The 27,990-nt window shown below is 48.4% G+C and overlaps 1 protein-coding gene across 2 annotated transcripts; it reads right to left on the bottom strand.

Moving 5' to 3' along the window:
• Positions 1–34: 34 nt before the first annotated feature.
• Positions 35–27,990, bottom strand: SMG5 (SMG5 nonsense mediated mRNA decay factor). Of its 2 annotated transcripts, XM_086865953.1 has the most exons (22): positions 27,840–27,989; positions 24,310–24,408; positions 23,577–23,700; positions 22,784–22,940; positions 20,012–20,101; positions 18,619–18,708; positions 17,666–17,744; positions 16,979–17,104; positions 16,464–16,532; positions 14,386–14,594; positions 14,115–14,252; positions 12,380–13,078; positions 9,300–9,469; positions 8,961–9,036; positions 8,019–8,194; positions 7,493–7,651; positions 7,208–7,267; positions 6,174–6,333; positions 5,703–5,793; positions 5,076–5,150; positions 4,649–4,787; positions 35–4,275 (listed from the first exon to the last, which is right to left on the bottom strand). In XM_086865953.1, the coding sequence occupies exons 1-22, from the start codon at positions 27,914–27,916 to the stop codon at positions 4,192–4,194; spliced, it is 3,147 nt and encodes a 1,048-aa protein (XP_086722079.1). In that variant the 5' UTR covers positions 27,917–27,989; the 3' UTR covers positions 35–4,191. The 2 variants fall into 2 exon arrangements, with proteins under 2 accessions (XP_086722079.1, XP_086722080.1); XM_086865954.1 differs by lacking the exon at positions 16,464–16,532 and having other exon boundaries at positions 27,840–27,990.

The following is a 27,990-nucleotide window of genomic DNA, read 5'->3' as shown; positions in this document are numbered from 1 at the left end:
TGGGATGGGCTGGGAACGACTACAGGACACAAAGTACAAACATCTGATATTTTATTAAGCCAGTTGCTGTGTTCAGACCATGGTCAGACATATGCTGGGAGCCCCAGCCCCTCCTTGCCCAGCTGGGCCCCACATCCCCTCATCCCTCAATGAGAGCGATCCTTCCTGGCTCTGCAAGCCTGTGTGCCACACGAGGGCTGAGGAGAGGTGATTGTCCCTTGCCTCAAACCTCCCCTCACTGCAAGTGGCAAAGCTGGCAACACGGCCCCGGTGCCAGCCTGCTTTGTCCCCAGCCTGGCCAGTGCTGCTGCACACCAAGAAGGAAAAGAGCCCTAAATTGAAGATGTGAGACAAATACTGAGGCATTGCAGGTGGCCTCAAGCCAAGCAAGGATGGGAGCAGAGGAGCCACTTGGAACAGCCCATGAAACCATGGAGCAGAAGCCCAACAAGCACCAGTGACTGTCTACCATGGTTTTAGGGACAGCCCAGCCAGCCTCAGCCACCACAGACCTGTGTTCTCCCAGCATGGGGTCATCCCAAAAACTCCCAACAGCTCAACAGGGTGGTAATGAAAGAAAAACCAAACCCAAAAAACACACCAGAACACATAAGAACTCTTGTTTTCAGATGGTTTTTGTGTTTGCTCCCCTTCCCAGCACAGCGCGCACTACCAGACTGGCTTACAGCTGCTCTGGGGCAAGCCTGGAGTTTGTGCAGGATCAGAACTCCATGGAAGGGCTGTGGCCAGAGCCTGCACAGTCTCCATCCTGCCTGATGCTCTCCTGATGAGGCAGCTCACAGTTCTGGCATGGACCAGGATGCACAGGGTGGGGGGCTTTCAGGGAGCCCCTGCTGCAGCACCACAGCTGCCACAGGCTGCACAGAGCCTCCCACAGACCATCCCGTTCCACACCAAGACCCACTTTGTATCAGCAACCACCATGCCAGGGAAGAAATGCAGTGGCCCTTGGACAGAGCAGATCTGTTCAAGGAGGAAACTCCAGCTCATCCTGAGTGCTGGGATGGGGGCAGAGAAGTGCCTTCCTTCACCCCAATCCTGAGGATGACACATTGAGTCCCCTCAGAAGGCCACACTTGCTGGAGGACACTACATGCCATCTCCCCAAGGCTGCTCTGCAGCCACACTACTCCCACACTGCAGATCCTGCCAGTTTTTCAGCTCCAGGTATCTCTGACCAGGCATGCAAATCTAAAAACCATCCACCAGGTCCTCAAGCAGAGCTGCGTGCTCTGGAGAGGAAGAGGGTAGCATAGGGACCCTTTTCAGGTGTCCTTTTTAAAGGTCACAATCCCTCCCCCTCCAGCCCAGAATGGAAAGTGCCAAGGGGGCAGACAGGATTCCCCACTGCATGGTGAGGGGTTCTTTCTCTCCTCCAGGTATACAAAACCTTGGAATATTAAACCAATTCCTCAGGGTTCCAGAGCAGAGACTAAGTGATAGCTGTGAGCAGCCCCTGCTGTCATCAAGTGGCCCCACATGGGCTCACAGCAGCTCCACCCATTGCCTCTGGTTACAGAAATTTAAACTGGATCCTGTGCCCACACAAAGCCTCAGTGACTCAGAACACAGCTCCTCCTCACCCTACACAACTGCACAGCACTTGGCTCCCAGCTCCCTGCACAGCTGTGTGAGCTGCAAGAACTGAAAACACTTGCCATCAGTGAGACAGGAATTCCCTCTGGGCTGCTGCTTTACCTGTACTGCTGTTCTCTCCCCTCAAGATCCAGCCAGGATCTAAGGAATGATCTACCCAGAGTGAAGCTGAAGACTGCCCCCAGCTCCTCACTGCTTTGACCACTGCCCAGCAATGCTTCTCTTCACCAACCCCAAGTGCAAGGGTGACTGAGGCTCTTGGGACAGACACATTGGGCTCAACCTGCAGTGACCTCCAGACTCCTCTGCTGTGCTTGGCAGCCAGGACAAGGCAGGGGTTTCTTCAGCAGCAGGAAAAAGCAGAGCACACCAACTCTCTGTGCCCCGCCACCAGACAAGGAGGGTTTCACCTCAAGAACAGTCCCACAAGATGATTCCCTTCTCTTTTTCCACCCCATTGAACAGAAATAATGAGCTACACAAACAAATGGCTTCAAATAAAACCACTGGAGGAAAGTGACTGAGAGCTTTACAGCCCATCTCAGATCTCCAAGAATCTGCAAGGTGTGCTGAAGTCTCTGACCTGCTGTCCTGAATATGACCTTTTCTTGGCTTAGCCAAGCAAAGCACTGTGAGTTTCAGGAGAAGCTGTAAGAGAAGATTCTGCAGGGAAACCTCTGTCCCTCACAACCAGCCTATCAGCCTCCAGGGATGGACCAGCTGTACCATGGAGGTTGGCATTTCCTTCTGCTGTGCTGTAAAGGAGCTGGAACTGGAATAGAAATTAATCTTCTGGTACTTGTGGTGGTATTTTTAGTTTATACCTGAAAACAAGGAACATCCTGCCCCTGCAGTAGAACACACCATGGTCTGAGCCTGCACAGAGTGGAGTACATGACTCAACTTGTCATGTTACTCTCTGGCTGTAGCAGCTTCTGGCTGGCCCATGTGACAACACAGACAGATAGAAGACTCCAGTGGTTTGTACTTGCATAGCTGCTGCTGGTTCATGTGGATGGAGATGTCTGTTCCACGGGCACACAGAGACAAGAGGGAGCATGAAGAGACTGTCCAGTCCCTCTGCTGCTGCTCTGCGAGCAACCTGCAGCTTCATATCCGAACAGCGGCCAAGTGACAGCGTGTCAGACACAGGTTGCATGAGATGCTCAGGATGGAGGTCTGCAGGATCCTTCACAGGTCACCTGGGGAACCAGCTCTTCCAGCATCCATCCAGGCAGCATCAGCCCTCCTGTTTGGGATGCGAAAAGCATGGAACAGTCCGTAAGCTCGGTGCTCCTGGGCAGCAGCGGTCATGGCACTGCCTCTGCCAGCCCAGAAGGACATGAGAAAAGGGGACACAAACACTCCAGCTCTGTCACCATCTCTAGCACAGCATTGCAGCAGTGGTGCATTGAACCAGCAGAAGATAATGGCTTTGAGATTCTCCTTCCTCCTCCATAGCCTACTGAAAGATTTAGTGGGGAAAAAAAGAAAATATGAAAAAGAAGCTTTGGGTCCTTTGGAGATATCTGCTCCATCCCAGTGTTGCAGTGCTCAAGCCAAGCATTTAAGCCTTAATGGTGTATAAATCCCACCCAGCTCTTCTCTCTTTGCAGTTCTGCCAGATTCCTCCTTTTCTCCAAGGTCTAATGCAAAGTGGGAGAAACTGGGGATGGAGTTACAGAGTCCTGTGGCCTCCCTGGAGCAGTGCAGTTGAACTCATGTTGCTCATGAAGCATGCAGCTCACAGGGAGAGTGGAGTGCAAATGGGGCTGCTCCCTCCTCACAGGCCAACATCCCTTTGCACTGAGCCCACTCCATGGGGGCCTGGGAAAGGAAATAAATATGCTTGTTCTAAGACAAAAAAAATTATATTAAGAGCTTTCCCCCCCCTTTTAAATACAGTGTTTCCTTTTCTTTCTGACTTTGGAAGAGTATCCAAAACCCCAAAGGAACTCCTCTTTTTTTTCTTTTTTTTTTAATATTATTCATATATATAAAAACTAAAAGTTAAAAGGAAAAACCTTGAAAATAATTAATTCAAAAGCGGGGGGGTGGGGAGGTGGGGGGGTGGAAATACTATCCATTTTCCTGTCCCCAGATTGCTGAACAAGAGCAAACACTCTGGATCTTCTTTCCCAAGGCGGAGGGTTCTGTCTCTGCCGCACTGGTTTGATTTTGCTGAAGTTAAGTCTATGCTTTGAACCACCAGCCTGCTTCTGCTGGCCAAGCAAGCTTTGGGAGGAAGGAGGGGGATGAAGGACTGCCCGTCTCTCGCCCATCTCTGCCGACTGGGAGAAGGGCAGAGCTCTGCCCCGGCCATACCGAGGGGCCTCTCTCAGAGCAGTTGGCGCCATCAGAGCTGCACAGCCGTCTGGTCAGGATGCAGGTGGAGGGTGTCAGTGTGCGTGCCCACATTAGATTTTTTTTTAATTTGTTTGGGTAGGTATTTTTGTTGCTGTTGCTGCTTCTTCATGTCTTAAGTGTCACCCAGATTGTTGTTTCCTTCGTTCAGACGCTGCACGTTGCGAGAGGGGGAGAGAAAGGTTCACCAACCCGATGCCTTTCTGACCATCAGCCCATCTCTTTCCACTGCTTGTAGAACTCCAGAACATTTTTTATCTCTATGTTGGCATTCGTGGCTGCCTGGATGGCAGACTGCAAGCAGACACAGATAAAACAGGTGGTTAATTTTTAACTTGCCCCATCAAGACAGCTGCCATTTCCAGCCTGGTGACTCTCTGGCAGCCTGGCACAGCTGGAAGGCCAAATCCTCCCAATTCTCGTTGTTCTGGTACAAGAGGACTGCACAAACACAAAATTAAGTTCTCTCACCTGTCCCAAAACACTCTATGTGACAAAATCAAGAAGCCTTGAGGGAATAAGGAATTCATTTATAAACATATACTCAACATATAAAGTAACTTTGAGGAAACTAGGCCAGTTATTAAAGAAACATCTCTTGCCAGTCATTATTATATCCTTGCTAGGAAGCAGAACGGCTCAGCTTGGCCAGACTAGAGCTACTGACCTGCATGGGCACCGAGAACGAGCTCGGGTCCTCCAGCTGAAAGCCCGTGATGATGGTGACCATTCCCGTGGTGTCATCCTCTCCACTGCCCTGGGACACTGTCAATTGTTTGCAGCTGTCCAGTATTTTATAGAGATTCCTGACAGAAAAGAGAAACAGGGGAAGGTCAGCAGGAAGACCACATCTGCTCAGGACAGTAAGTGGGAAGCAGGGCTGCTTTCCTGTTCCCGTTAAGGACTTTTCTGAGACCTTTTGAGCATAGAGTGCTTTGTGTAACATGCACAGGTGGCTTTCCTTATCTCCAAGGAATTTCATTATTACTCACATAGAACAAGTTTTACAACGGGTCCCACTGCTAACACCTCTCCCCAAAGCCACCTGCCTGCTGCAAACCAGGCTCAGATACCTTCAGATGCTGAAAACTTACCAGGCATCTAAATCTTGTCTCTTCAATTTATGCCTCTCAAAGCTCTTCCCAACATCTTTCTGGCAACGTATGTACCTGTGGAGAAAGCAATCTGAGCTCATATGGAGACCATCACAGGCTAAAGTCAGTCACTCCTCTGGGTGCTGCAGGCCTTCCACCAACCCAAATTTAACACCCAAAGGTCCATGCAAGGAATCCTCTGTGAACCCCTTCAATCACATCCCTGCCTCACCACCATTCCCACATGCTGCTCAGGGTACTGCATGTATTAAGCCCTGACACTGGCCTCAGAGATGCAGTGTGTCCTCTCAGTTATGTTTCTGCAGAGCACTCATGCACAATCCAGCTCTTCCAGCACTCCCAGTGCAGTGGCAAAGGTCACTGCTCCAGTTTATACAGAAACAGGGATGCAACGCCACCATTGCTCAAAAGCAGCTGCACTTTGCAGCTGAGCAGCAATTACCAGCACATTTGAAGAATCAGCTCCTTCACCACCTTCCCCTTCCTCAAGTCTGGCTTTTCCTTGGCCCACTCCTCATTCTGCTCCAAGGGATCTGCAGCCTGCTCCCACCCAAAGCCCACCCATTCCAAAACCAAGGGAAAATCCCACCCCTCTCCTGCTCTCACCTGTTTCCCTTTTTAAATTCTGCCTCCAGATACCGAATGCTGTCCCTAGCACCGGCATTCTCCTTTTTCAGGAAGTCTAGGCCATCGATAACTAACAGAAAAAAAAAAACAAAAAACCAAAACCATCTTGTTTACAGTTCTACCTCTGCACTCTAATCCAGAGGAGTCAAGTACTCCCCATTCTACAGAACACTGTCCAATATATAGCTGCCATAGGCGAGGCAGAGGCGGAACAGGACCTCTCTCCTCTCAGCTCTTCTGACACACTGTCAAAATCCCAGGCATGGGCCACACATAGAACAGGCTCCAAAAGCAACACATCAAAAGGGTGTTGCAACTGGTTCCAGATGAAGTCAAGGATAAGAGCAGGAAGAGGGAAAGCCACCACCCAGGCCCCTGGGGCCTGCTCCCAGCATGGAAGGGACAGGGGCAGGCAGCCGCTGCCAGTTACCTGCTGTGGAGTCCCCATACCTGTTCGAGGGATGATGATTATGAACCTCCCACTAGTGGCCAACTGCTTTACAAGAGCCAGGTGCTGGCAGAGGGCCTGGGTGTCCGGAACAAGGTAAGGAGACATGGCTGACTGCGCCTTGGGCTGCTGGAGACTTCCCTCCAGCTGAGACACTTCCAGCTGAAAACACACATGCAAAGACACTCACTTCACTTTTATGCTGAAACAGACCATCAAACAGGGCAAGACTTGCCCTGCAAAGCTCCACCAGGCCTTTCCAATCTCCAAGCACACAGAACACGCGGGTGGATGCAGCAGAGGGTCAGCAAGAGGAGACAGTCCCACTCTGCACTGCCCAGTGCAGCCCCAGTTGAGTACTGTGAACAGTTTGGGGCACCTTGATAAAAAGGGCATCAAAATACTAGAGTCCAGAGTAGGATGACCAGGATGGTGAAAGGCCTCAGGTGGTTGAGGTCACTCAGTTTGCTCAGCTTGGGGCAGAGAAGGCTGAGGGTGACCACCTCATCACAGCCTACACCTTCCTCGAGGGGGTCAGTGCTGAGGTGCTGACCGAGGTGCTGACTTCCTCTCTCCAATGACTAGCAATAGGACATGAGGAAATGGTACATTTCATTTTTAGCTTCATTGCTGCACCAGGGCAGGTTCAGGCTGAATATCAGGAAGAAGGTCTTCCCCCAGTGGGTTGCTGGTACCTCCCCAGGAAAGTGGTTCTTACACCAACCCTGCTAGAGCTCAAAGAGTGCCTGAACAACACTTTCGGGCATTCAGTTTAAAGTAGCTCTGTGAGGAGCAAGGACCTGGACTTCGTGATCCTTATGGGATCCCTTCCAACTTGAGATATTCTACAGTTCGATCTATGCAGAATGGACTTACTGACTCTGTGTGGGACAGGAGCAGAGACTTCCCTTCCCCCTTCCCTTCCCTTCCCTGCCCTGCCCTGCCCTGCCCTGCCCTTCCCTTCCCTGCCCTGCCCTGCCCTGCCCTGCCCTGCCATTACCCTGCTGGTTTTCAGGCTGGAACTGCCATCTCATACCTGCAGTCGAAGCTGAGCCATGTCTCTCATGAGCCTGTTCCGACGAGCTTCTTCTGCAGCCTAGTTGCAAAACAAAACTTCCGTATCAGCTAGCAGGAAACACACCAGCTGACACTAGCATACACTTCCAGAAACACTTCCAGAGTGAAAAGGGGACACTGGAATAGCTTTAAAGAACAGAACTTTCATCTCCTCCCAGAGGTCTGTGATTACAGTTGCAACCTAATAGTAACCTACAGGAAACTCAGCCAAGTACAGAGAATTCATTCACCTCCACCAACTCACCATGTGAAACTGGGCCTGGGCCTGGTGCAGCAAGTTGTCTTGCTCTGACTGTGCTATGCTGATGAAGATCCCAAGCTCTGAGTTGAACTGCAGGATGCCACTTTGCAAGTGGGTAATGAAGTGGCCAAAGCTCCGGATGCAGCAGATCCGCACAACAGACTGTGAAGAAGCAGAAGGCACCACAACCAGGCTGCTGGTGGCTGCGGCCTGAGGCAGCGCTGACCTGCAGCTCACACTTTTGAAAAAGGCAGGAACTGATATTAAATGCCCAGTTCTGATGGATGTTTCTGACCTCTTCTAAAGTCAAGAGACTCCAGGAGGGGGCTGCAGGAAAGGCTACAGCTGGCCAGAAGGTTCAGGGGTGCCAGCAATCTGGGCTTCCTCAACCCAAGAACATCTTAGGAAACATCAGCAGCATCCTGCCACACCTGCTCTATAAACCTCTGCTCAGGCCTTCAGCTAGGAAAAGGAACCACATAACACAACAATTTGGGTCTGATTTTTTTCAGTATTTACCCCAACTCACCTCCTCTACTGCTGAGAAAATGGGCCGGTCCTGCTCAAAGTTAAATCTCTTGTGTGCATTTTTCAGAGCGGGGAGATTGCGCAGGGCCACATCTTCAGGGAGCAGCAGGCTGGCCTTCAGGTCTGGGAGCTCAGCATCACTCAGGATATCTTTGACTTCATCACACAGGGCCAGCCCTAGAAGCACAAGGAGAGCAAAACGACTGATGAAGGGGCTAAGGGAACTGCTTTAAGGCACATGATCTGTAACAGTCATGGGCAGAGGTGTTAATGACACATGTTCTGTGAGCACCTGCTTAAGGAGGAACCACAGGACCACCCACAATATAAAGAGCAACTCCCCCAAACAATCTGCCAAGGGACTCTGGGAAATCCCCTGTTTGGAGGGATAGCTTTCCCACCTATTCCAGCTGATGAGCAACCCTGTTTAAACTGCTTCTCATGAACCATTGGGAACTTCAGGCTCAGCCCTGAAGAGGCACAGGTTGGAGCAGCTGGAGCTCTGAAACTATTTTCCAGGATTACCATGGCAAAATCACGGTCTTACTCCTGCTACTGGCAGTGACTTTCACTCCTGTTAGCCACACATGGATGACACTGGTGTCAGTGTTTCAGTATGCTGCCAGCCATATTAATACATTAATATAGCATTTTTGCATGTGATTTTTGGAGTTGTCCTGTCAGACCCAGGAGTTGAACTCAATCCTGGAGCCAGGGGGAAGGGTCTCTTCTGACTCAGGATGTTCTATATGATTCTAAAGACTATGGGACAGTATTTAACTGGAATAGTGTTTAAACAAAACAACATATGCATGTATTACTTCCTATTGTGCTTATAAAAACTGCTACTAGGAAATCTCCCTCCCTGGGCTCTCACACACCCTGGGAATCACTGATGACTAAGCCTAGTGAAACATGACATTGCCACTTCTTTCTCCAGTACCTGATTCCTGCAGGTCTGCAGCAGAAGGCAGAAGATTCAGGAGCACAGACAGCCTGTTCCACAGGCTCTGAGAGCTCTGCAGGAACAGAACACAAAAGGCCATAGAAAATGTCAAGACAGACATATACAACTAGGGAGCTTAGGCCTTCTAGCATCTCACAACCCTCATAATGTTTTATGAAGAGTAACCCTCACAATCCTTCTTAGGTCCAGATTATCTTAATGCAGCTGGTGGGGGACATAACATCACCCTCTGCCCAGGACTGCAGCCATGGCTGCAACCCACCCAGGGAAGCTGACAAGATACAACCTTGTAGAGAGCCCCAACACCATCCCCACCTGAGCACACATAATGATGAGGTCTGTGTTTGTCCTCAGCCAGTCCAGGAACACCTTGACAGTAAGCAGCAGCCCTTCATTGGTCACGATCTCCAACTTCTCCTGAAGGGATCGCTCATTTCTGCAGGATTTGTTACTTGAAATGCTTTCTTCAGAGTCAGACACATCATCTGGAAAACAAAGGCAACCACAAGATGGCAGCTTGTTAAACCCCAAGATGTCAAACCCTGCTGATGTCAGAACAGCACTGGGCTGGTAATAGTGGAGTTGAAATACTCGGTGCCTTCACATATCTTTACAAAAACAGTCCCTGTCCCCTGTGCTGTTACTAGAGTGTATCAGCCCTGCATTTCCTTCCTTCTTGGGATACAAGGGTTAAAGTCTCCCTATGAAGGTTTGACCAATGCCTAAACTCTGCAGCAGCCTGCAAGAGGCTTGCTGACACAGTGCACATTCCGGCACAAGGACCAGAGCAGTTCCTGCAGGGAACAGAGCCGTGTGGACAGCATGCTCCCAGCTCGAGCCAGGCATGAGAAGGAAGTGGCAAGGGCTGTCCAATGAGTCAGAAAATTTAAATATTGAACATATTCTTTGCGCTCCTCTAATTCTCCAGACATGAGGCTCTCAAAGCCATTGCCAGTGGATCACGTGTGACATGAGTGACCTGAGGTGAAGGTGGGAATCAACCACACATTTTGCTACAGCCCTAATTTATTTCAAGTGCTACCATTACTTCCTATTAGCACAGCTATGGGCATTCCATAAACCCTTGGAATCACAAGAAAGGAGGTGATTTATTCAGAACACACCACTGACAAGTGTTACACCATGAAACAGCAGTTTGGATACAGCACAGATGAGGAGAGTTCAAAGCTAAAAAGCACACAGTGAACTCATTTCATCTCTCATTTTCTACACCTGTAAAGGTATTGTGGCCACACGTTCCTGGAACTGCAACAGCAAGATAACTACTGAGGGAAGGAGTTAAACAGACCAAAGCCCATTTGTTTCTTCCCTTACACCCCATCTCTTTCATGTGGCCATGGAGCAGTGCCAGGAGCCAGTCAACACTAATGTGATCTAATACTGTGTCTTCAAATGCTGGCCCAAGCAAAGCCTGAATCTTGCCAGTGCTGTAGGCCAGCTGGATTTGGCAGCAGGACGTAGAATGTTTCCTTGTTCCAGGGAAGCTGGGAGGAATGAAAAACAAGACTGAACAGGTCCGTGTAGTTTTATGTGAAATATAAACAATTCCCTGTACTTTATCAGATCTCCCTTTCCAGCTGTTTTTGCCCAGATCATCACTCATTTGTGTTATCTGAGTGGTAATGGAGACATAGCAGCTCCACCATGCTGTGCATCCCCCAGGGGTTCAGCATGGAACAATCAGTGAGGCACATTCGGGGGGTCACAGAGAGGCCCTCAACAGCTCTCACATGCACTTGGGTCACATCTTCCACACAAACTTCTACATCAGCATTGGGCTGAAGATCTGTCATCCCATGAAGAACTTCTTGTCCTCCATCTGCCCTGTCTTTCACCAGAAGCAATAGTAAGTGTCTGATTAGATATTTCACAAAGGGAAAAGGGAAGATGCAACCTTTAATACCTGCTGGAATTATCCTCTATATCCAAAATGACTTCACTATAGTAAATCGTGCCTGAAAAATTCATTTGCCTTCTACAGTGGGGTTGCAGCAGTGGAGGATAAGGGAAGAGCAACTAACCTCATCTACCTGGGTTTGACACTGTCCTGCACAATATCCTTGTCTCTTAACCGGAGAGACATGGATTTGATGGATAGACCTCTTAGTGGACAATGACTTGGGCTGGATAGTCATAGTTAAAGAGCTGCAGCCAACAGCTCAATATCCAAGTGGACAGCAGTGATGAAGGGAATCCTCAGGGGTTGGGACCAGCACTTTTTAACATCTTTGCTGGTGTCACAAACAGTGAGATCAAGTGCACCATCAGCCAGTTTGCTGACAACACTGAGCTGTGTGGTGGGGTCACACATTGGAGGGCAGTGATGGCACCGGAGGAACCTGGACAGGCAGGAAAGGTGTGTCTGTGCCAACCCCAGAAGGAATAGCAAGGGCAAGGAGAAAAGTTGCACCTGTATTGGGGCAACCCCAAGCACAAACACAGGCTGGAGGAGCAGGATGGAGGGCAGCCCTGAGAATTTAGGGGGATGGGTTGACAAGCTCACCATGCTGTGGCAATGTGTACTGGGGGCCCTGAAGCCAAACACTGTTCTGGGCACATCCCCAACAGTGTGCGCAGCATGTGAAGGGGGGGATTCCGCCCTGAGAGCTGAGACCGCCCCCCTACAGAGCTGCCTCCAGCTCTGGGGTCCCCAGCACAGAAAGGATGTGGAGCTGCTGGAGTGAGTCCAGAGAAGGCCATGGAAATAATCCAGGGGCTGCATTCCCTTTACTCAGGCTGGGAGAGCTGGGGGTGTTCAGCTTAGAGAAGTAAAGGCTCCAAGGAGATCTCAGAGCTCCTTCCACTGCCTAAAGGGGTTCCAAGAGAGCTGGTGAGGGACTTTGACAAGGTCCTGGATGGGACAAGGGGGGATGGCTTTAAATTGAAGGAAGGTAAATTTAGATGTGGTATCAGGTAGAAATGGTTCCCTGTGAGGGTTGTGAAGCTCTGGCACAGGTTGCCAAGAGAAGCTGTGGCTGCTCGATCCCTGAAGAGTTCAAGGACAGGTTGGATGTAGTTTGGAGCAACTTAGCAAAAGAAGGATGAAATGATGTGGGCTTTAAAGTCAGTTCCAAACAAACCAGCCTGTGATTATCGCAGCTGCTCAGAATTCAGTCTGCAGAACAGTAGTTGTTCTGGTAACCCTGGCTGGCCACAGGTGTTTCCTTTGCTCAGAGCACATATTCCTGCATTATGGGCAGTAAAAGTAAAGCTCCTCTGTCATGAAACGTCCAAACCAAGGCCTGCCCACTACTTGGACAACGTGGTCATCCAAACCTAGCCAAAGGAGAGCTTGCACCATGGCAAATGGCAAATTTAGCAGACTGCTGTAGTTTGCAGGTTTCTACACACAATTGCAGTAACAAGGCCCTTACCTTGCTCTACCAAGCTGGGCTTCTCCAGATCTCCATTGACACATGGCTTGCCCTCTACCCCGTCCTTCAAGGCAGATGGTTCACTGTTGGGTTTCAGGAGGATGTTGCTGAACGTGGGAGCCAAGCGAAAGCAGCGTTTGGTCTGGAACAGCTGGGTGGACATGGCCTGGAGATTACTGGCTATGCTTGCATCAGTGCTCAGGGAAGCTGGCCCATTGACTGCTGGATCCACAGCCTCAGTTTTAGAGATGCTTGGGTTCTTGGAGTCCCCCAGCCCACTGCCATCCACACAGTTTTTTAAGGCCTCTTTGGGCCCACTTTTGCCTTGGCTGCTTCCCTCCTCACCCGGTTCATCCTCCATGTCCTCCAAGTCAGACCGAGATTCTTGGCTGTTCATGTCGGAATCTGTCTCCACATCAAAAGCAGCTTCTGCTTCCTCATCACTCTTCTCTGAACCACTCTCTGAGCCATCACTGCCCTTGATGGAGCTCTGGCTGGAGTCAGAGTCAAAGCCCTCACTCAGGTCACTCTCATCCACCTTCTGGGGGTGGCGGCGGCGGCGCAGACAGGAGAGACGAGAGTATTTTTTGCTTTTCTTGCAGTCGTTCTTCCGCTGTTCCTCACTGGGCTGATGATTGGTCAACTCAGCTTCAGCTTCCTTCTCAACTGAGTTCACAGGCTCCCGTGGCTCCTGGTCATCTGCATTTACAGGAAGAATATAAGTTAAAGTCACAGTGTATTCTACAGGCTGCTGCTCGCCAGCCCTGGACCCAGGGAACCAGGGCTGCAAACTTCAGCCATCACTTCCATCAGTGTCTTCCATCGCAGAGGAAGCAATCCTATAAGAAAGATTCACTTTCTAAAAGCACCTGGGGAAGCTGGGATTCCTGCTGACCAAACTGGGACACTCTCTTACCAGATAGCCTCAGTGCTCAAGGCTGCAAAACCAGCACAGAACACAGCTGAATTCTAACTCTCTGCCCCAACTTTCTACAGTCAAAGAGCCAAGTGACCCACCAAGCAGGGCAGGGACATGTGCTCTGTAACTACACTGACCTGACCCAATCCCTGTCTTGACCAACATGCATGGAGCCTTTCTAGCAGCCCTGGATCACCATGACAGCCTCAAAACCTGCAGAGGAGGGGTCATTCATTGTTGATTTTACCAGAAACTCCCTCACCCTGCCTTCAGCAAGCTACTGCAAATGGACTGTTTGTGGGGGGAAAGGTTTAGCAGTTTTATTCGCTGCTTAATAAAAATTCCCCAGAAGAGCCACCCTTGCCTGAGAAGAATTGAAGTATGCTTAGAGGGCCTGTCTCCTTCAGCCCCACTTAGTCCCCTTCTGCCTCCTTCAGCCCATGTGTTTTACTCCAGATCATCTCCTCAGTGGAGGAGGAAAGCAGCCAGTAAACAACAGCAAACAGAGACAGAGAATAAAGTCTCAGATTGGGATAAACAGATGATGAATGAGCTGACAAGAGATACAAAAAGCAAACTCCTTATAAGGAAAGCAACATTTCCATCCTGCAGTGATTCAGGTACTCAGAAAAAGCATCCAAGTGGAAACAATTCAGTACATGAACCATCTTCAGGGATTCCAGACCAAAAGTAAAAGATCAATGCACCTGTGCACTACAAAACCCATGCCCAGGGTAGAAACGGGAGAAAGGGGAAAGACAGCCCTGTATGCAGGCAACCTGGGAGACCCAGGCACTGCCATCTCTGTTCTCTTACCTGTGCCATCACTCTGAAAGGCTGGGACAGGATTTTCCCCTTCTTCTAGCTCAGCCTGGAGGCGAATATTGACGTGATTTATCAGATGAGAGAAGAGGGCCAGTGTGAAGGCAATGGCTGCACTGTACTGCTTGGAACCTGCAACCAGACAGCACCATGAGATGGAGGAGGTGAGCACTACTACACAACATGAACACCAGTTCAGACAGCATCTCCAGCCTAACTGCTGCTTCATGTTCACCATGAAATTTCCAAACAAAGCACTGGTTACCTGCCCTCTTGAGGCTGTGAACACTCATAAGGCAGATGATCACCATGCGAAAGATCAGGAGATCAGGAAGGAAGGAGTAGCCATTCTCATACTCTTCTTCATCTTCAGTAGTTGAGCTCAGGTTAGGAGGAGAGGGCAGGTAGAACAAGCATAGGTTGAAATCTTCCAGCACAGACTGGCAGAGAGATGTCAGCTCAGAATCCAAAGAGCTTAAAAAGAGTGAAAAAATAAATAAGAATTATTAACTCAAGACTCATGCTCCTGGCATGTCTGCCCAGAAACTGAACCATAACTGGCAGCAGGCTGTCCTTTAGCACTAGGCAGGATGAAGCACCAAGGAATAGACTGCAGGTAACAAGAGCTATGGGAAGTAAGTGACATTAATCAGATTATGTTCTCCTCTTTAAAGCTGCTAAACTAAAGACAAACAATACATTGAGATGGATCACCAAAAACCAGATTAATTTTCCCCTGGGAACTCAGCAGTGGCCATTAAGATACACAAGACACTTAAATGCTTAAGGGGGCAAAAGTTCTAGGTGCACTGCTTAGTGCAAAGTATTACACTGCCACACACATGGGACTCAGTTTTTCCTCCTCCCATGTCTCTCTTGCAGCCCAAAATATTCCAAAATCCTCCACAGCTATTCAGTCCTTCACAGGAAGCATCCATGAGATCAATCCAATGGGCTGTGGGAGACTCCTAGTTACAAAACAGACCTGCCTGTGAAACTTCCACCAAAGCCTTTTTAGTGGAAAGTATGCTTGGGAAACTGAAGTAATTCCCAAATTTCCTAAGTGCTAAATACATGTCGAGTGGATATTAGAGGAGCCTTGTAGTTCCACCTCAGTCTAAGGCAGTATTGGAAAGCCAATCCCATACTGGGATGCATGAGGTTGAGGATATGTTCTCCTTCTCCATTTAGCAGTCACAAAGTGCCATCTGGAGCACTGTATCTGGTCTTCGGGTTCACAGGACAAAAAAAGCACCAAACAAAAACACACTAACAAACTGGATTTAACTCAGCAGAGGAACAGAAAACATCATGTATGAGAAGAGGCAAAGAGAATCAAGTTTGTTCAGCCTGAAAGACTGATGGCATGTGGGGGTGTCTTCTGTTTCCAGATGCCAAACAGGTGATTACAAAGGACCGAATAAGACTCTTCTTAGAAGTGCACAGCAAAAAGAAGAGAAATTATGCTAGAAAACATGCTATAGAAAATAAAAATGAGATTAGATGCAAGGAGAAAAAAATTCTATGGTAAAGGTGATCAAACACTGGAAAGGAGACCAAAAAGGTGTAGGATTTCTGTCCCTGGATCCAGTCAAAACTCAATGTGATGAGGCTCTGAGGCTCTCATCCAACTTCACATATGCATCTACTTTCACAGTGAACACTACTTTGGGGAAGTACTGGACCCCAAGAAGGTCTCTTCCAACCTAGACCATTCCATGACAAATTTAACTGCAGCTTGCATCTAAGCCCTTTAAAACACCTATTCTGTTTCAAGCAGTAGGAGGTGTATTTAAAATCACCTGAAAAACTCCCAGCAGAGACAGAAAAAATCCAGTAAAAAAATCTAAAAGCCCAAAATCACACAGGTATACAGAGCTTCCCATTTATTCTAACCCAAACAGGTTTTGGTGTTTCTTTGAAGGTGTTTTGGTTACAGACTTCCAAGTGCAGTGAACAGCCCCACATGTGTGGACAGCAAATTTTTGCTGTCCCATCAGCCTGAATACAGGGCTTGCCAGGAAAAAGCATCTGATGACTGCACAGGGTAAGCAAACAGCAAAGGCACAGCGACAGCACAGAGACAGCTGCAAGGCTCAGGAGCTCAACACGCACTCACAGGCTGGCTTTATTTAGACAAGTCACAAAGTATTTAGCCCTTCGTATTTCAGCCTCCCCTGGAAACACAATCTTCATGCTCCATGCACAGATAGTCCAGTCTTGGGGCTTTTGGCAGAAAGCCTTAGCACAAGCACTGTCATCCTACAGGAAACCATCCCTTCCAACTCCGAGTGCCTGCTACTGTGACTTATCAATAGAAGATATAATCTACCATAACCTTACCTGCTCTTTGGCTGCAAAAGACTCTGCAGGTACATGAAGCTCACCAGCAACCTCTTAATGTCTTTTCCTCTAAAAAGATGGAGGAGAAAACACTGTAAAGCAGGTGCCCCATCACAGAGATGGGCTGGGCTGACAGACCTCTATTAACAGGTAAATCAGGTCTCAACTGAAAAGCCCATTCTGATGAAATTGGAAAGAAGACAGTTTATACACGGCCAACTTTCACTAATGTGCCCCAACCCTCATAAACAGTGCCTGACTCCAGGGAAGAGTGAGAAAATCTCTCAATGCAAACTCTATGCTTGGCCAGCATTTAGCCTTTCTCCTGAAATTATGACCCAAGAGAGCAAGAATGGGGTCTAGAGTGGGGCTCCCAAAATTCTGGGAACAGTCACCACGCTGAATGACCCATCTACCAGCTCCACTTCCACAAAGACACTACTCTCAAATCAGAGCATACACTAGTGGCACTGCAAACTCTCAGCCTGCATCTCTCCTTTTCTTTCCCTTCTTACCGTTTCTTGCTTGGAGACAACTTCCTGGTTTCACATTTCTTCAGCTGATGATACATCTTGGCTGCTTTGTCATATAGCCGCTTCAGGTTCCCATAGGCACCTTCGAAAGACACCTCAGACTGGATGCTAAAGCACCAAAACAGGACACACTGAAAGTTACTTCTCCACAAGGCCACTCACATTTTATGGCTTTAACTCACTAGCAAGTTATTCAGGCACCAAGGTATGAGGATGGTACCCAGTGCTGCTGTCCAAACATGCTGGGCAACTAAACTCCCACCAATGGCCGCAAACTGCACTTCAGTTGCCTCACAGCTTCCACCTGCCCAGCTTACACAAACCAGCACCTTCAAGCCAGGAATTCCACCCAGCTCACACCACAGGGTGCCTCCCTCCAACCCATTTCCAGCCTGACTCTGCAGCTCACACAAGGACTTGGGCAAAGCCCTCCAGGTGCAGCTCTGCACAGGTGATTAGTAACCAGTACAATGGTTTGGTTTGACGGAGGCTTGCTCTCATTACTACCAGTCCAACACAAGGGCAAACCAAACTCATCTCCTTCCCTTGCCCTAAAATTAATTTGCTAAAAACAGTGCCAAGTTCAAAGTAAGGAGAAGAAGATTTGGCACCCACAGCAGCAGGGCGTGGTTTCTGATGCCCAGGACATCTGTATCTGCAGGAACTCACCAGCGTAAGTAGCAGTAGGTCGCTTCCACATTGTAGTATTTGCTCCCTGCCAACGTCCCCAGTTGGTTGAAGGGCATTCCTGTCAGGAAGGGCAATGGAATTCACTCAGAATTCTACAATGGTCCTGGCTAGAAAGTAGATCCTTTCCCTTTCACTACATTTCCACAAAGGAGACAAGCCAGGAGACACAAGGAGTAGTAAAGCTGCAGTACAAAGGCCTGGACTACTCAATCCTTCCACTATCCAGGGTTTGTCTTCCATTTTACAGAGCTTTTAGATAATCCCACCTCGTGCCAGTTATCTATGTAAGAGAGAAAAACAAACAATGCCTCCTCCTTTGTATTAAAAGCAGTGTGGACTTGACTCCATACCTCCTGATGGAGACATCATCTTATCAGCATCTGAGAGCTCTATTCCAGCTCCTGTGGTGCATAAACCTTTGCCACTTTTATTTGGGAATAGCCTCTCAAACAGGTCAGTGAGAACTCTGCAAAGACAGTGTATCAAGAACATTGGGCCGGAACCACACTAAGGTATGACAGGCCCTCTACTCCAGCCCTGATATGTTCCCAGAAGAAGGCACTTCCAAAGGAGGAAGCAGCACATGAGATTTTTTTCATGGGTATAAGGGGAAGGTGACTGATAATGCCCTGCTTCTGGCAATGGAGAGCTGGATCTGCCCTTAGCCCACAGGTACAACATCACCACAGCAAGGGAAGTCTGAGCCTCTCAGATGAGTATGGTGAGGTCACTGGCAAAGAGCACCCTGGCTTTAACTCCTCTGTTTGGCTTGCCAGCAAGAGAAGTTCTCAAAGGAAGCAGAGAATAAACCAGAGGATAAAACCAGTCCTCTCTCAGCTGCAGAATATAAATCTAACCAGTGTAGTACTACATTGTCTTTATGTTACAGCAACATGATTTTAATAACTATAAACTCATGGTAAGTCACTCACCAATTTGTGGTGCAACAGAAAGGGCTTGATAGTAAAATCGCTCAGCCAGCAGCTCCGTGTCCACACCTGCCAGCTCATTCTGATAGCGAGCTGAAAGGAAACCACACACCATGCATCAGAAACCCAAAGGCAGCGTCTGTTGCAGAGTTTTAATAGTTTCCCTATTAAAAATACTGCAAAACTTGAAATACTTGGCCAAGTCAACAAATCCACCAAAGAGCTGCTCTTGGCAAACACTGAAACACACAGGGTTTGCCAGGGCTGTCTGAAACACTTTTCTTTCACCTGCTCACACCACACACCACAACTCCTGCCCTTTCCAGCCAAGGGCAGACAGAGCCTGCCACACTTGCAGCATCACATGAACAAAAGGAAAATGTTCTGCTTTATGTGTTAAGTGCTGATTCATCTGTCCTTGAAGTAACTTAGTTGTGTTCCATTTTCCTGTACCCCAGACTATATTCTAGTACAGCAGGGTGTGAAATCTAAATCAATCAGCTGATTTAATAAAATGCCTGACTGTGGCTAGACTGAACTTCATTTATTTTCTCTTTTTTTTAGGTTTTTTTTTTTGACAAATGTAGGTATTTTGGTGACAGCACTGTGAAAAGCTGAGCAGACTTCTCTCCCACCACTCAGGTAAGTCATTCCTACTACCCCCACAAGACATTTATTTGCAATGCCATTCTTTGGCTGATTCATATGCAACACTAATGGCAAACAGCTTTCACCAGCTTGGAGGCTGCAGTGTCAGACACATGCACCTGCACCACACTTCTAAAAGCTGCTTTCCACACAGCCACGTTTTCTCCCTGCCTTTTACTCCCACATGTTTACAATCAAGAAGCTGACACACTTAGCACACACCCCTTCAGGAGGTTGTGACTGTGGGAGAGTCATGCCTGCTATAAAAAGGATGCCACACAGCCAGGCACAATGACAAAAACCTGAGGCTTTGCAGTGGCAAAGCTCTGGACTAATGCACAATATTGCCTAAATCTGATTTTCAGTCCCACTGGTGCTGATGGAAGTCGCTTCGTAAACCACAACAAAGCAGTATGAACCGAACTCTATTTGATCCCTCATACTGTTGAAACAATGTAAATAAGAGCAAAGGCCTCCACCCTCAGAGCTATGGCTACAGCTACTTATCAGCAACAAACTTCTCATCTACCTGACCAAATAAAAAGCTCCTGCAGCTTGTCGCAGTTCAGCCATGAGGATTTCAGCTTAAACCAGTCTGTGACAAAGGTGTCAGAGGGAAAAAGAATCTGCAAGTAACTTTGACTAGTGCACAACAGCAAGAGTACAGGCTGCTGTACAGTACTCACACAGTACAGGCAGCATCTTTTCCCATTTTAAAGGCTGCCCTGAGATACAATGCTGTCCTTACCTAGATCTCCCAGATAAACCAGACATCGGTGACAGGCCATCTGTGCCCACTCCATCTCCTTCTCTGACGCAGACACAGGTTTCTTGCAGCCTATGAGCAAACACAGAATAACTCAGACGACTGTGTGGAGGCTGCTGGGAAGACACTCAAGCCACCCATGCCTCTGCCCAAGACACCCAAATCAAATCCCCCACAGTCAGACCTCACTGCCAGCTGTGCCATCTTGTAGAGCAGCACTGGGTCACTCTTGTCAAAACGTAGAAAATAAATGCAGAAAAATACTTCCAGACTCTGCTGTTCACCCACTCACCTAAATTCCCTTGTGATGGGGGCAGTGTGTGTCACCACACCACCAACAATCACTGAAATAAATGTCATCACGTCTCTAAGGTCTCCTACAGAGACCTGGCTTCATCTGCCCTCATGTGAGAGAACAAAGGTCAATTCTTGTATATATATGATCGTGTGATCACATTAACACAGCATTGAACACAAGTAATAAGGCTGATTTCATTAGCATGGCTAATGAGGCCTTTATGGGAGCAGGCACACATTCCTAGAAGTCAGAACAAACTCTGAGCACTGGCACTGGCAAGCAACACACAGTGGGGACAGAGACTCTCCAACACTGTAGGTGGAAACAAACTCATTGTCTCAGGACCAAGATGTAGACTTAGGACTGACCAGGCAAAAAGGGAAGAAGTTAAACAAGCGAAAACTAGGACAGAAATCTGTGCTGTAGGCAGGGCAGCTGGAGTTAGGGAGAACTGTCTCTGGACAACAGTGCCTTTGCAGTGGGTTCAGAACAGCAACCAAGCTGGTGACAGGTCTAGAAGGCACAGCCTGGGACAGGAGAGGCCACAGGCTTCAGGTTTGTCTAAGTTGGAGGAGGCTGGAGAATACCTCATTGCTCTCTGTAGCTTCCTGAGGAGCGGAAGGTACCAGTCTCTTCTTGGCATACAGTGATAGGACACATGGACATGGTTCAATTTAGATGATGAATGATGCATCAAAAGAGGTTTAGACAGGACATGAGGAAGCCACTCCTTACCAGAGGGTGGTCAAACCCTGGAATGGGTTTCCTAGAGAGCTGGTCAATGCCTCAGGCCAGTCAGTTTTTAAGAGGCATTTGGACAATGTCCTTGACAACATGTTTTAACTCCTGGTCAGCCCTGAGATGCTCAAGCAGTTGGATTAGACAACTGTAGGTCCTTTCTGAACAAAACAGTCTTATCCATTCTATACTAAACTTATAACAATTCAGGCAGTAGAAAGTGTCAAGAGCAACAGAGGAAGGCTGTAGCCAGCTGATCTGAACTAACTGAAGTCATCAAACGTGACTCAGTTCCTGGGAAGACCACATCCCACCTCCTCCTCAGCCAACAGGGCCACAGTTCAGCCAGAGACCAGGAGGCAAAGGCATATCCCCTCCAGGGAGCGTCCGCTGCTGCTGGGCCACCAGCATCATGGACTCAGGCTGGCTTCAGTCTTCCTACTGCCAAGGACTCACACCTTCTGGAGGAGAAAGTTCCCTCAAGCAGGAATCCCAAAGAAGATTTTGAAGACCAACCCAGTCTGCACTCTGCTTCCCTCCTGGCTGAGGCTAAAAGGGTGGACATGAAATCTAGAGGCTGCAGTGACCAGTGAGTAGCTGTTCCCACTTACCAATAGGCATTGTACAAGCCACATTGTACCAATACACAGCCTTAAATCCTCTTGCTCCCATTCATATAACCATCAAGCTGTGTCCACCCCTATCTTACATGACATCCTTTCAGATCCATCTTTCTAGATAGATCTAGATCTAGAAGTTACATCTCTACTCTCCAGTTACATGCTCACCTGCAGCATCCTTTTAAATGAAAAGCCCTTCATATGCAATCACCCCTCAGGGTATAAACCCACCTGGAATGTACATATTGATAATTCCATAATACTGAGATACATTTCCAAAAGCAACAGTTGCCAAGAACATCTGCCTTTTAAAGCCAACGTTTTGAAACCAACAGTGATACCATAATTTCTCAGAACTAAGAGTAGGATCCCAGCAAGTAAAACCTTCTTTTGCTAAAGACACTAACTTCCCTTAGCCAGGTGTTGTTGTCCTGTCCCCTGCCAACTTTAAGCACACCAGTTAAACCCTTGCTAATACAGCTCACAAAACAGAGGCTCCATTTCTCACCTGGACACCCCCGACAACATAAACACGTTGGCCACTGAGTACAACTGTAGGAAAATGAGTACAGACAAGACAATCTAGGATGTGAATGCACAGGCAGTCTGTTTCAGGCACTGTAAATACTCTTATTTTCCTCCCCTAACAGGTACAGTATTTCAGATTTCCCTGCACCTAAGGCATGCAGAAGTCACACAGGCCAGCTAACGTGAACTACAGAGCCTTCCTGTGCTCTCAGTCCAGGATTCAAAATCTGTTTTAAATCATGCAGTGAAGAGAGCACAGACAGAAATCTGTTGATTTCAAGAACCTGTTCCCCGTCTGCTTTAACTAAGCTTTTAAAAACATTCTATACAGCCAGCAGTGCTCTTCCATCACCAAACACTTTTACTAAAGAATTTTCTCACATTGTTTTCTTCCTATTAAAAACTCTTCTTTCTTCCCTAATTTAGCATTATTAAAAAATAAAAAATAATATAAAAAAATCAGGGAAAAAAAATTCCCTTGAATGCTGAAACAAAGACAGACGAGTACAAGGGGATGTCACCTGTGGGGGATTCAGCCTTGCCCGTGAACCAAACACCTTGAGCACAAACCTATGAGTGGGTCCGTTACGTGTGTCCAGTCGATGCAACACTGCAACTCCAGCTGATAGTGAGACTGGATGTAGAGCAGAAGGTGCTGGTAAAATCCTATGCCAGCCACCAGGTGAGTGCGGTATGCGCACTCCAGGGTGCTGCGGCTGTGGATGTGCTGGGAGAAGGAAAAGGAGCACGTTAATGCAGCACGGGACACAGTTTAGGCTGGGTACCCAAGCTGTACTGAGTGTGAAGCAAGACTGTGGTAGCTCTTGCTGTTAGTTTTGCACAGCTCTGTTCCTCCTCCTGCTCAACAGTGTTCCTTCTAGTGGTATTTCCTAAGAGTCAACATCAAGGAGAAATACTTGCAAAAAACAAATAAATAAAATCAAAGTATATGGTTAGAGCACCTTAAATGCACCCAGACCCCTAGAAAGCCAGGAGAGCTCATGGCATCAGAGAGCACTGAGGACCTTCCAGTGATCGGCTCTTATAAAAACAATCAGCATTGATAAAGCCTCTTAAAGCAATCACTCTACCTGGAGAGATCTGTCTTATGAAGAGGGGAACACAAAAAATAAGCAAATTTTGTTGAAATGCCTTCTGCAATGGCAGGTCTCTCAACAGCATCTTTAGTACTTACCTGCCCACTGCCAGACAAAGGCACAGGGCAGCTGCATAGGAATTTGAGAATGCCCAGCTTCCAACCCTGGGCTCAGACCACAGCTTCTCCAAGCAAATGAAGCTTTAAACTTTGCCTCATCCACTGCACAGCCAGAGGCCTTCTCATACCAGAGCCATAGATACCTGCCTTTTTATTTGTTTTAATGAGCTGGATAACTTCATAGTAAACCTTTCTCCAGAGCAGTTCTTCTGCTTTTCTTCCATAATCCACTGGATGCAGGAACATCAGCTTCACACACAGCTCCCGCAGCCTGGGACAGAGAGCAAAGCATTCTCAGTGAGTTGCTGCAGCCTCCAACACTACTGCCACTAAAGAAGCACACAGGAGGAAAATCTGAATTCATTACAATGGCTGAGCCAGGCCATCTGGTGATGGCACAGCCTGGATCACACCCATGAAAGAGCACCAGGAAAAGCCACACACTTAAAACAGTGCCCTCTGGGCTCAGCTGGCCATCAGTGACTTCCTGAAGTGCAGTAATGACAAGAATTGGCTTCACAGCTTAAAAAATTAGTAAGAATAATAATCCTTGCTCAGCAATCCCAAAACCTGATAAAAGATTTTACACTCTTGTAAGAAATTTCTGCCCCACAATTTTCCCTACAAGGAAGGAACTGGCCAACATAAAGACAATTTATTTATATCAGTGACATCCAGGAAAGCCTCCAGAAATGGACTGTGCTGCTAAAATACAGGCCTGAAATTCAGCCTCTGCTTCTAAAACCTGGAAAGACCACAGGTCAACAGGTGCACTACAAACCAAATAAACATTAAAACTGCAGATTCAAAAGCTCCACGTGTTGCTTCACATGGATTTTCCCCAGCCAAACACAAAGCACAAACACGCTGCCCAACTTACTTGTTCCTCAAGCTGATGTTCTCTGGTTTGAACACGTCCTGATAAGCTGCCTTATTGCCAAGGATGAGATCCAGCCGGTGCACAGCCTCAACCACTGCCCTGCATGAGAGCACAGAACCAAGAGTTTCAGGATAGCAGGTCAACTTGGACCACTGAAGATCAGAGGTGTCTGCAAAGAATCACACTGGCCTATTCAGTTCCACTGTCAGCACACTGCCCTGTACCACTACACCAGTCACTCATGTCCTTTTTGCACTCTATGTGAAGAAAGGTTATGGAATGCAGAAAAAAGCAGAGTCACACACATTATAGGCATTTTTATGAAGAACAGTGGTTTAATCATCACTTACCATTGCCAGTCTGATCAAATATGTCTATTATTTCTACAGTCACAAAATCAGAAATGTCTCTGGACACACTGGCAACCTCAGCAATTAAACCTGCTATACCTACACTCAGATTAATTTAAATGTCTTAAATGCTGTGATTTAAAAAATGGATTGAATTCTAACAACTACTGTTTTGATGGTGTAAGTTTTAATGCTGTAAGAATCAAACCTCCACCAATTCCGGTTTCCTTACCAACTTGCCTACGAAAGAAGGCAACACAAGTCTCTCATTTGCCAAAACTTCTCATCTTCACTGGTTAAACTCCTAAAGTTCCCTCAGTGACAGATAACAGATATTCAAACCCAGACTGAAAGAGGAAATTTTTTCCAAGGTTTTCTCCCCTGAAAGCCACCCAAAAGACAGAGCAAGTGACCTCCAAACCTCTGAGCTATGCAAAAAAGTACTTGGTGAATCATTGCCCAAGACCCTCCTCCTGGAGGAAGGATCCCAACACTGTGTGTAAATTTCAAGCACTCAAAAGTTTGTAGCTGTGAACAAATCACACCACAATTCTGAATGCTGCAGTGAAACTAATCCAGGGACTCTCAGCATCATTAGTGCTGAACCTCATCAATAGCTCAGGGACAGCTCGATAAAGCACAATAACCATCAAGCATAATGCTGATACCATGGGATCACAGTTTAGAGCTGGGACTGTGACACTCATGCATCTGTGACTCAAAGGCGCCACTTAGTGCGACAGTCATGAGTTCTCAGAGACCACAGTCACCACACAACAGCCTGCTTGGAGGGCACTTCACGCAACCCCACTTCAGGCTGAAACAGAGAAGAACTGACAGGAGACTGTTAAGGTGGGAACTTGTCAATGCCAAGTGTCTTCAGAGAATTATCAGCTACAGAGACGGAAATCTGTGGCCACTGCAGGTACTATAAATCCCATGCTAAAATCACAATGCTTTCTCCCAGATAAAGAAGAGCTGTCCCTGCAGGAGGGGGGTGGTTCTTTTTCTGCTGTAAAAATGCTCTAGCGCAATCACATGCCTTATTCAAATATACATATATATACATATTATATATAATATATATATTATATAATAATATATAATAATATATAATATACATATTATATACAAATTCAAACAGAAAACAACCCCTCCCTTGCCAGGATGACAATCCCTCATCTGGCCACGGGCCGTTCTCTTGCCGGCTGCAGCAGAATGTGAGGTTCCACTTGACAGATGAGCTGAGCACCAGGAAAATAAAGCAGAAGAGGTCTTGAACCATGACAAGGATGGTTTCAACGAAACATGTTCTGGTTTGCAGGCAGAAGCACAGTCATCCTGCACATCCTCTCCAGCACTGTCCCGCACTCCTTGGGTAGGCACACCACTCTGCTGCTCCAGCTCAGCCTCTAGCTGACGTGGTTAAGATCACTGCAGGTGTCTCAGCATGGCAGCAGACACAGAGCTCCACAGCCCGAAGTGCTCCAGGTAGGACCATGCAGCCCATACCTCCAGCACATTGAGCCACTGAGTCTCACTTCTGACCTTGCACCAAGAAAAGCAATCCCCTGAATCTCCAAAGTGCAGGAACATGCTTGCACCAAGCACATTGTGGAAACAGAGAAATAACCACCACCCAAACCTGCAGTTACTGGTGGGGATTCCTGGGGACAGATCCTGCCAGTGGCCCAAGCAGGAGGCAAAGCCCTGCCCTGCTGTAGAGGGGGGCAGTGAGGTCCCACGAGGTGAAAGGACACAGCCACTGTCACCAAGACAAAAAGAAATGGACTTCCAAGTAAAATTAATCTCTTGTCTCCATCACTTTGCTCATGTTTGAGACCCAGAGCTTCTGCTGAAACTCCTGTGGATCTGTTGCACTGACAGGGAACCTGAACCAGAAACAAACAATTTCTGGGCTGTCCTCACAAAACAAGTCATGAGCAGAGCAGAGGGAGCCTGAGATCACCAAGGCCAGCAGGAGTGCCCCAGTCCTGTTCTCTGATGCCATTTCCAATGTATCATGTGGAAATGTAGGACCAGAGTCCCAGGGAGTGCATAACTGGAAAGATCTGCAGCTGGAGCTGTCCTGCCCTCCACAAACAGCAAAGTGCCCCGGCTCACATTCCTGCTCATCACATCCTCTTCTCCAGCACTTCTCACGTAATCCCTGCCTACTGCCAAAGCCAGGGATACACTCTCCTAACCCACTATACCTGGATGACCCCACATCTCACCCTTATCCCATTGTATCCCAACAACCCCTTTCCGCTCAGCCCCCATCATCGTTCCTGAATCCCACAGAACTCCTATTTCCATCACCCATGTCCTTACTCATCACCATGGGTGTCCCCTTACTCCTGACCCTCTTCTTACTCTCACACCTATCTCCTTCCTCCATCTCTCCATTCTCCCATCTTGCTTGGATCTCCCACAGCTCCTTCCCCCACCATCCCTTGGTCTGATTTATCTGCTCTGGAACCACCAGATTCCTTTTCCCCAATGCTACCCCTCTATGTGTCACTTATCCCCTCTGGATTTCATACAGCTCCCTTTTCCACATTCCCTTTTCCCGCTCTTCCCTAAACCTCTTCCTTCTCCTCTCCCTTTGCACTGCATCCTTTCCCCGGATTTCTCCACAACTTCTTCCCTTCAGTCTTCCCTAAATTCCATCATCTCCTTTCCCCATCTTCTATGGACATCCCTCCGGTCCCCTTTGCCCTCGTTCCCCCAGTCTCCCCTGGATTCAAGAGGGACCCCTCCCACACCCCGTTAATCCCTATTACCTCGATTCCGCCATCTCCTTCCCCAGTCCCCCGAATCCTTCCCTGACAGCTCGCCCATCTCCTTTCCCTCTGTCTTCCCTATATCCCGGCAACCCCTTCACCCTGGTGCTCTCCAACCTCGCCCAACCTCCCTCGCCCCAATCCCCTTCCCTCCCAACACCCCCAGTCCCCGCCGGACCCTGCCCAGTTCCATTCTCTCTCTGCTCTCCTCGGGCACCCCCTGTTACCCTCCCTCCGCAGACCTTTCCCCGTGGCCCTGAGTAACCTCCCGGCCCCCTCCGCTCTGGCCCTCCCCAGCCTCATCTGGAGCCGCCCCGGCCCCTTGCCGACACCGGGTCCCTCCGGTGTTCCCTAGCCCCCTCCCCTTCTCGGCCACTCCGTCCCCTCTGCTCACCGGTACAGCCGCTTGGTGTGCAGCACCTTGGCCTCCGGCTCGCCGCTCTCGCCGGCGGCCCCGCCACTCTGGCTCATGGCGCCCGTGGCGGGCCCGGCCGGCCCCGCGGCCCCTCAGCACCGCCCGCGCCGCCGCCGCCGCCGCCCCCGGG

This window comes from Cyanistes caeruleus, chromosome 30 (genome assembly GCF_971803275.1).
Source record: "Cyanistes caeruleus chromosome 30, bCyaCae1.hap1.1, whole genome shotgun sequence".
Lineage (NCBI taxonomy): Eukaryota > Metazoa > Chordata > Aves > Passeriformes > Paridae > Cyanistes > Cyanistes caeruleus.
The sequence above is the reverse complement of the archived record's forward strand: the minus strand, read 5'-3'. Positions and strand labels throughout refer to the sequence as shown.

Bases quoted from the DNA above. Each gene is read 5' to 3' on its own strand.
- SMG5 (XM_086865953.1), bottom strand. From the start codon at position 27,916: ATGAGCCAGAGTGGCGGGGCCGCCGGCGAGAGCGGCGAGCCGGAGGCC. The intron at 14,253-14,385 runs GTAACCAGTGCT...GTCTGGTTGCAG, and splicing joins TCACAGCCTCAAGAGGGCAG to GTTCCAAGCAGTACAGTGCA. The intron at 5,794-6,173 runs GTATGGGGACTC...TTTTTCTGTTAG, and splicing joins AATCATCATCCCTCGAACAG to TTATCGATGGCCTAGACTTC.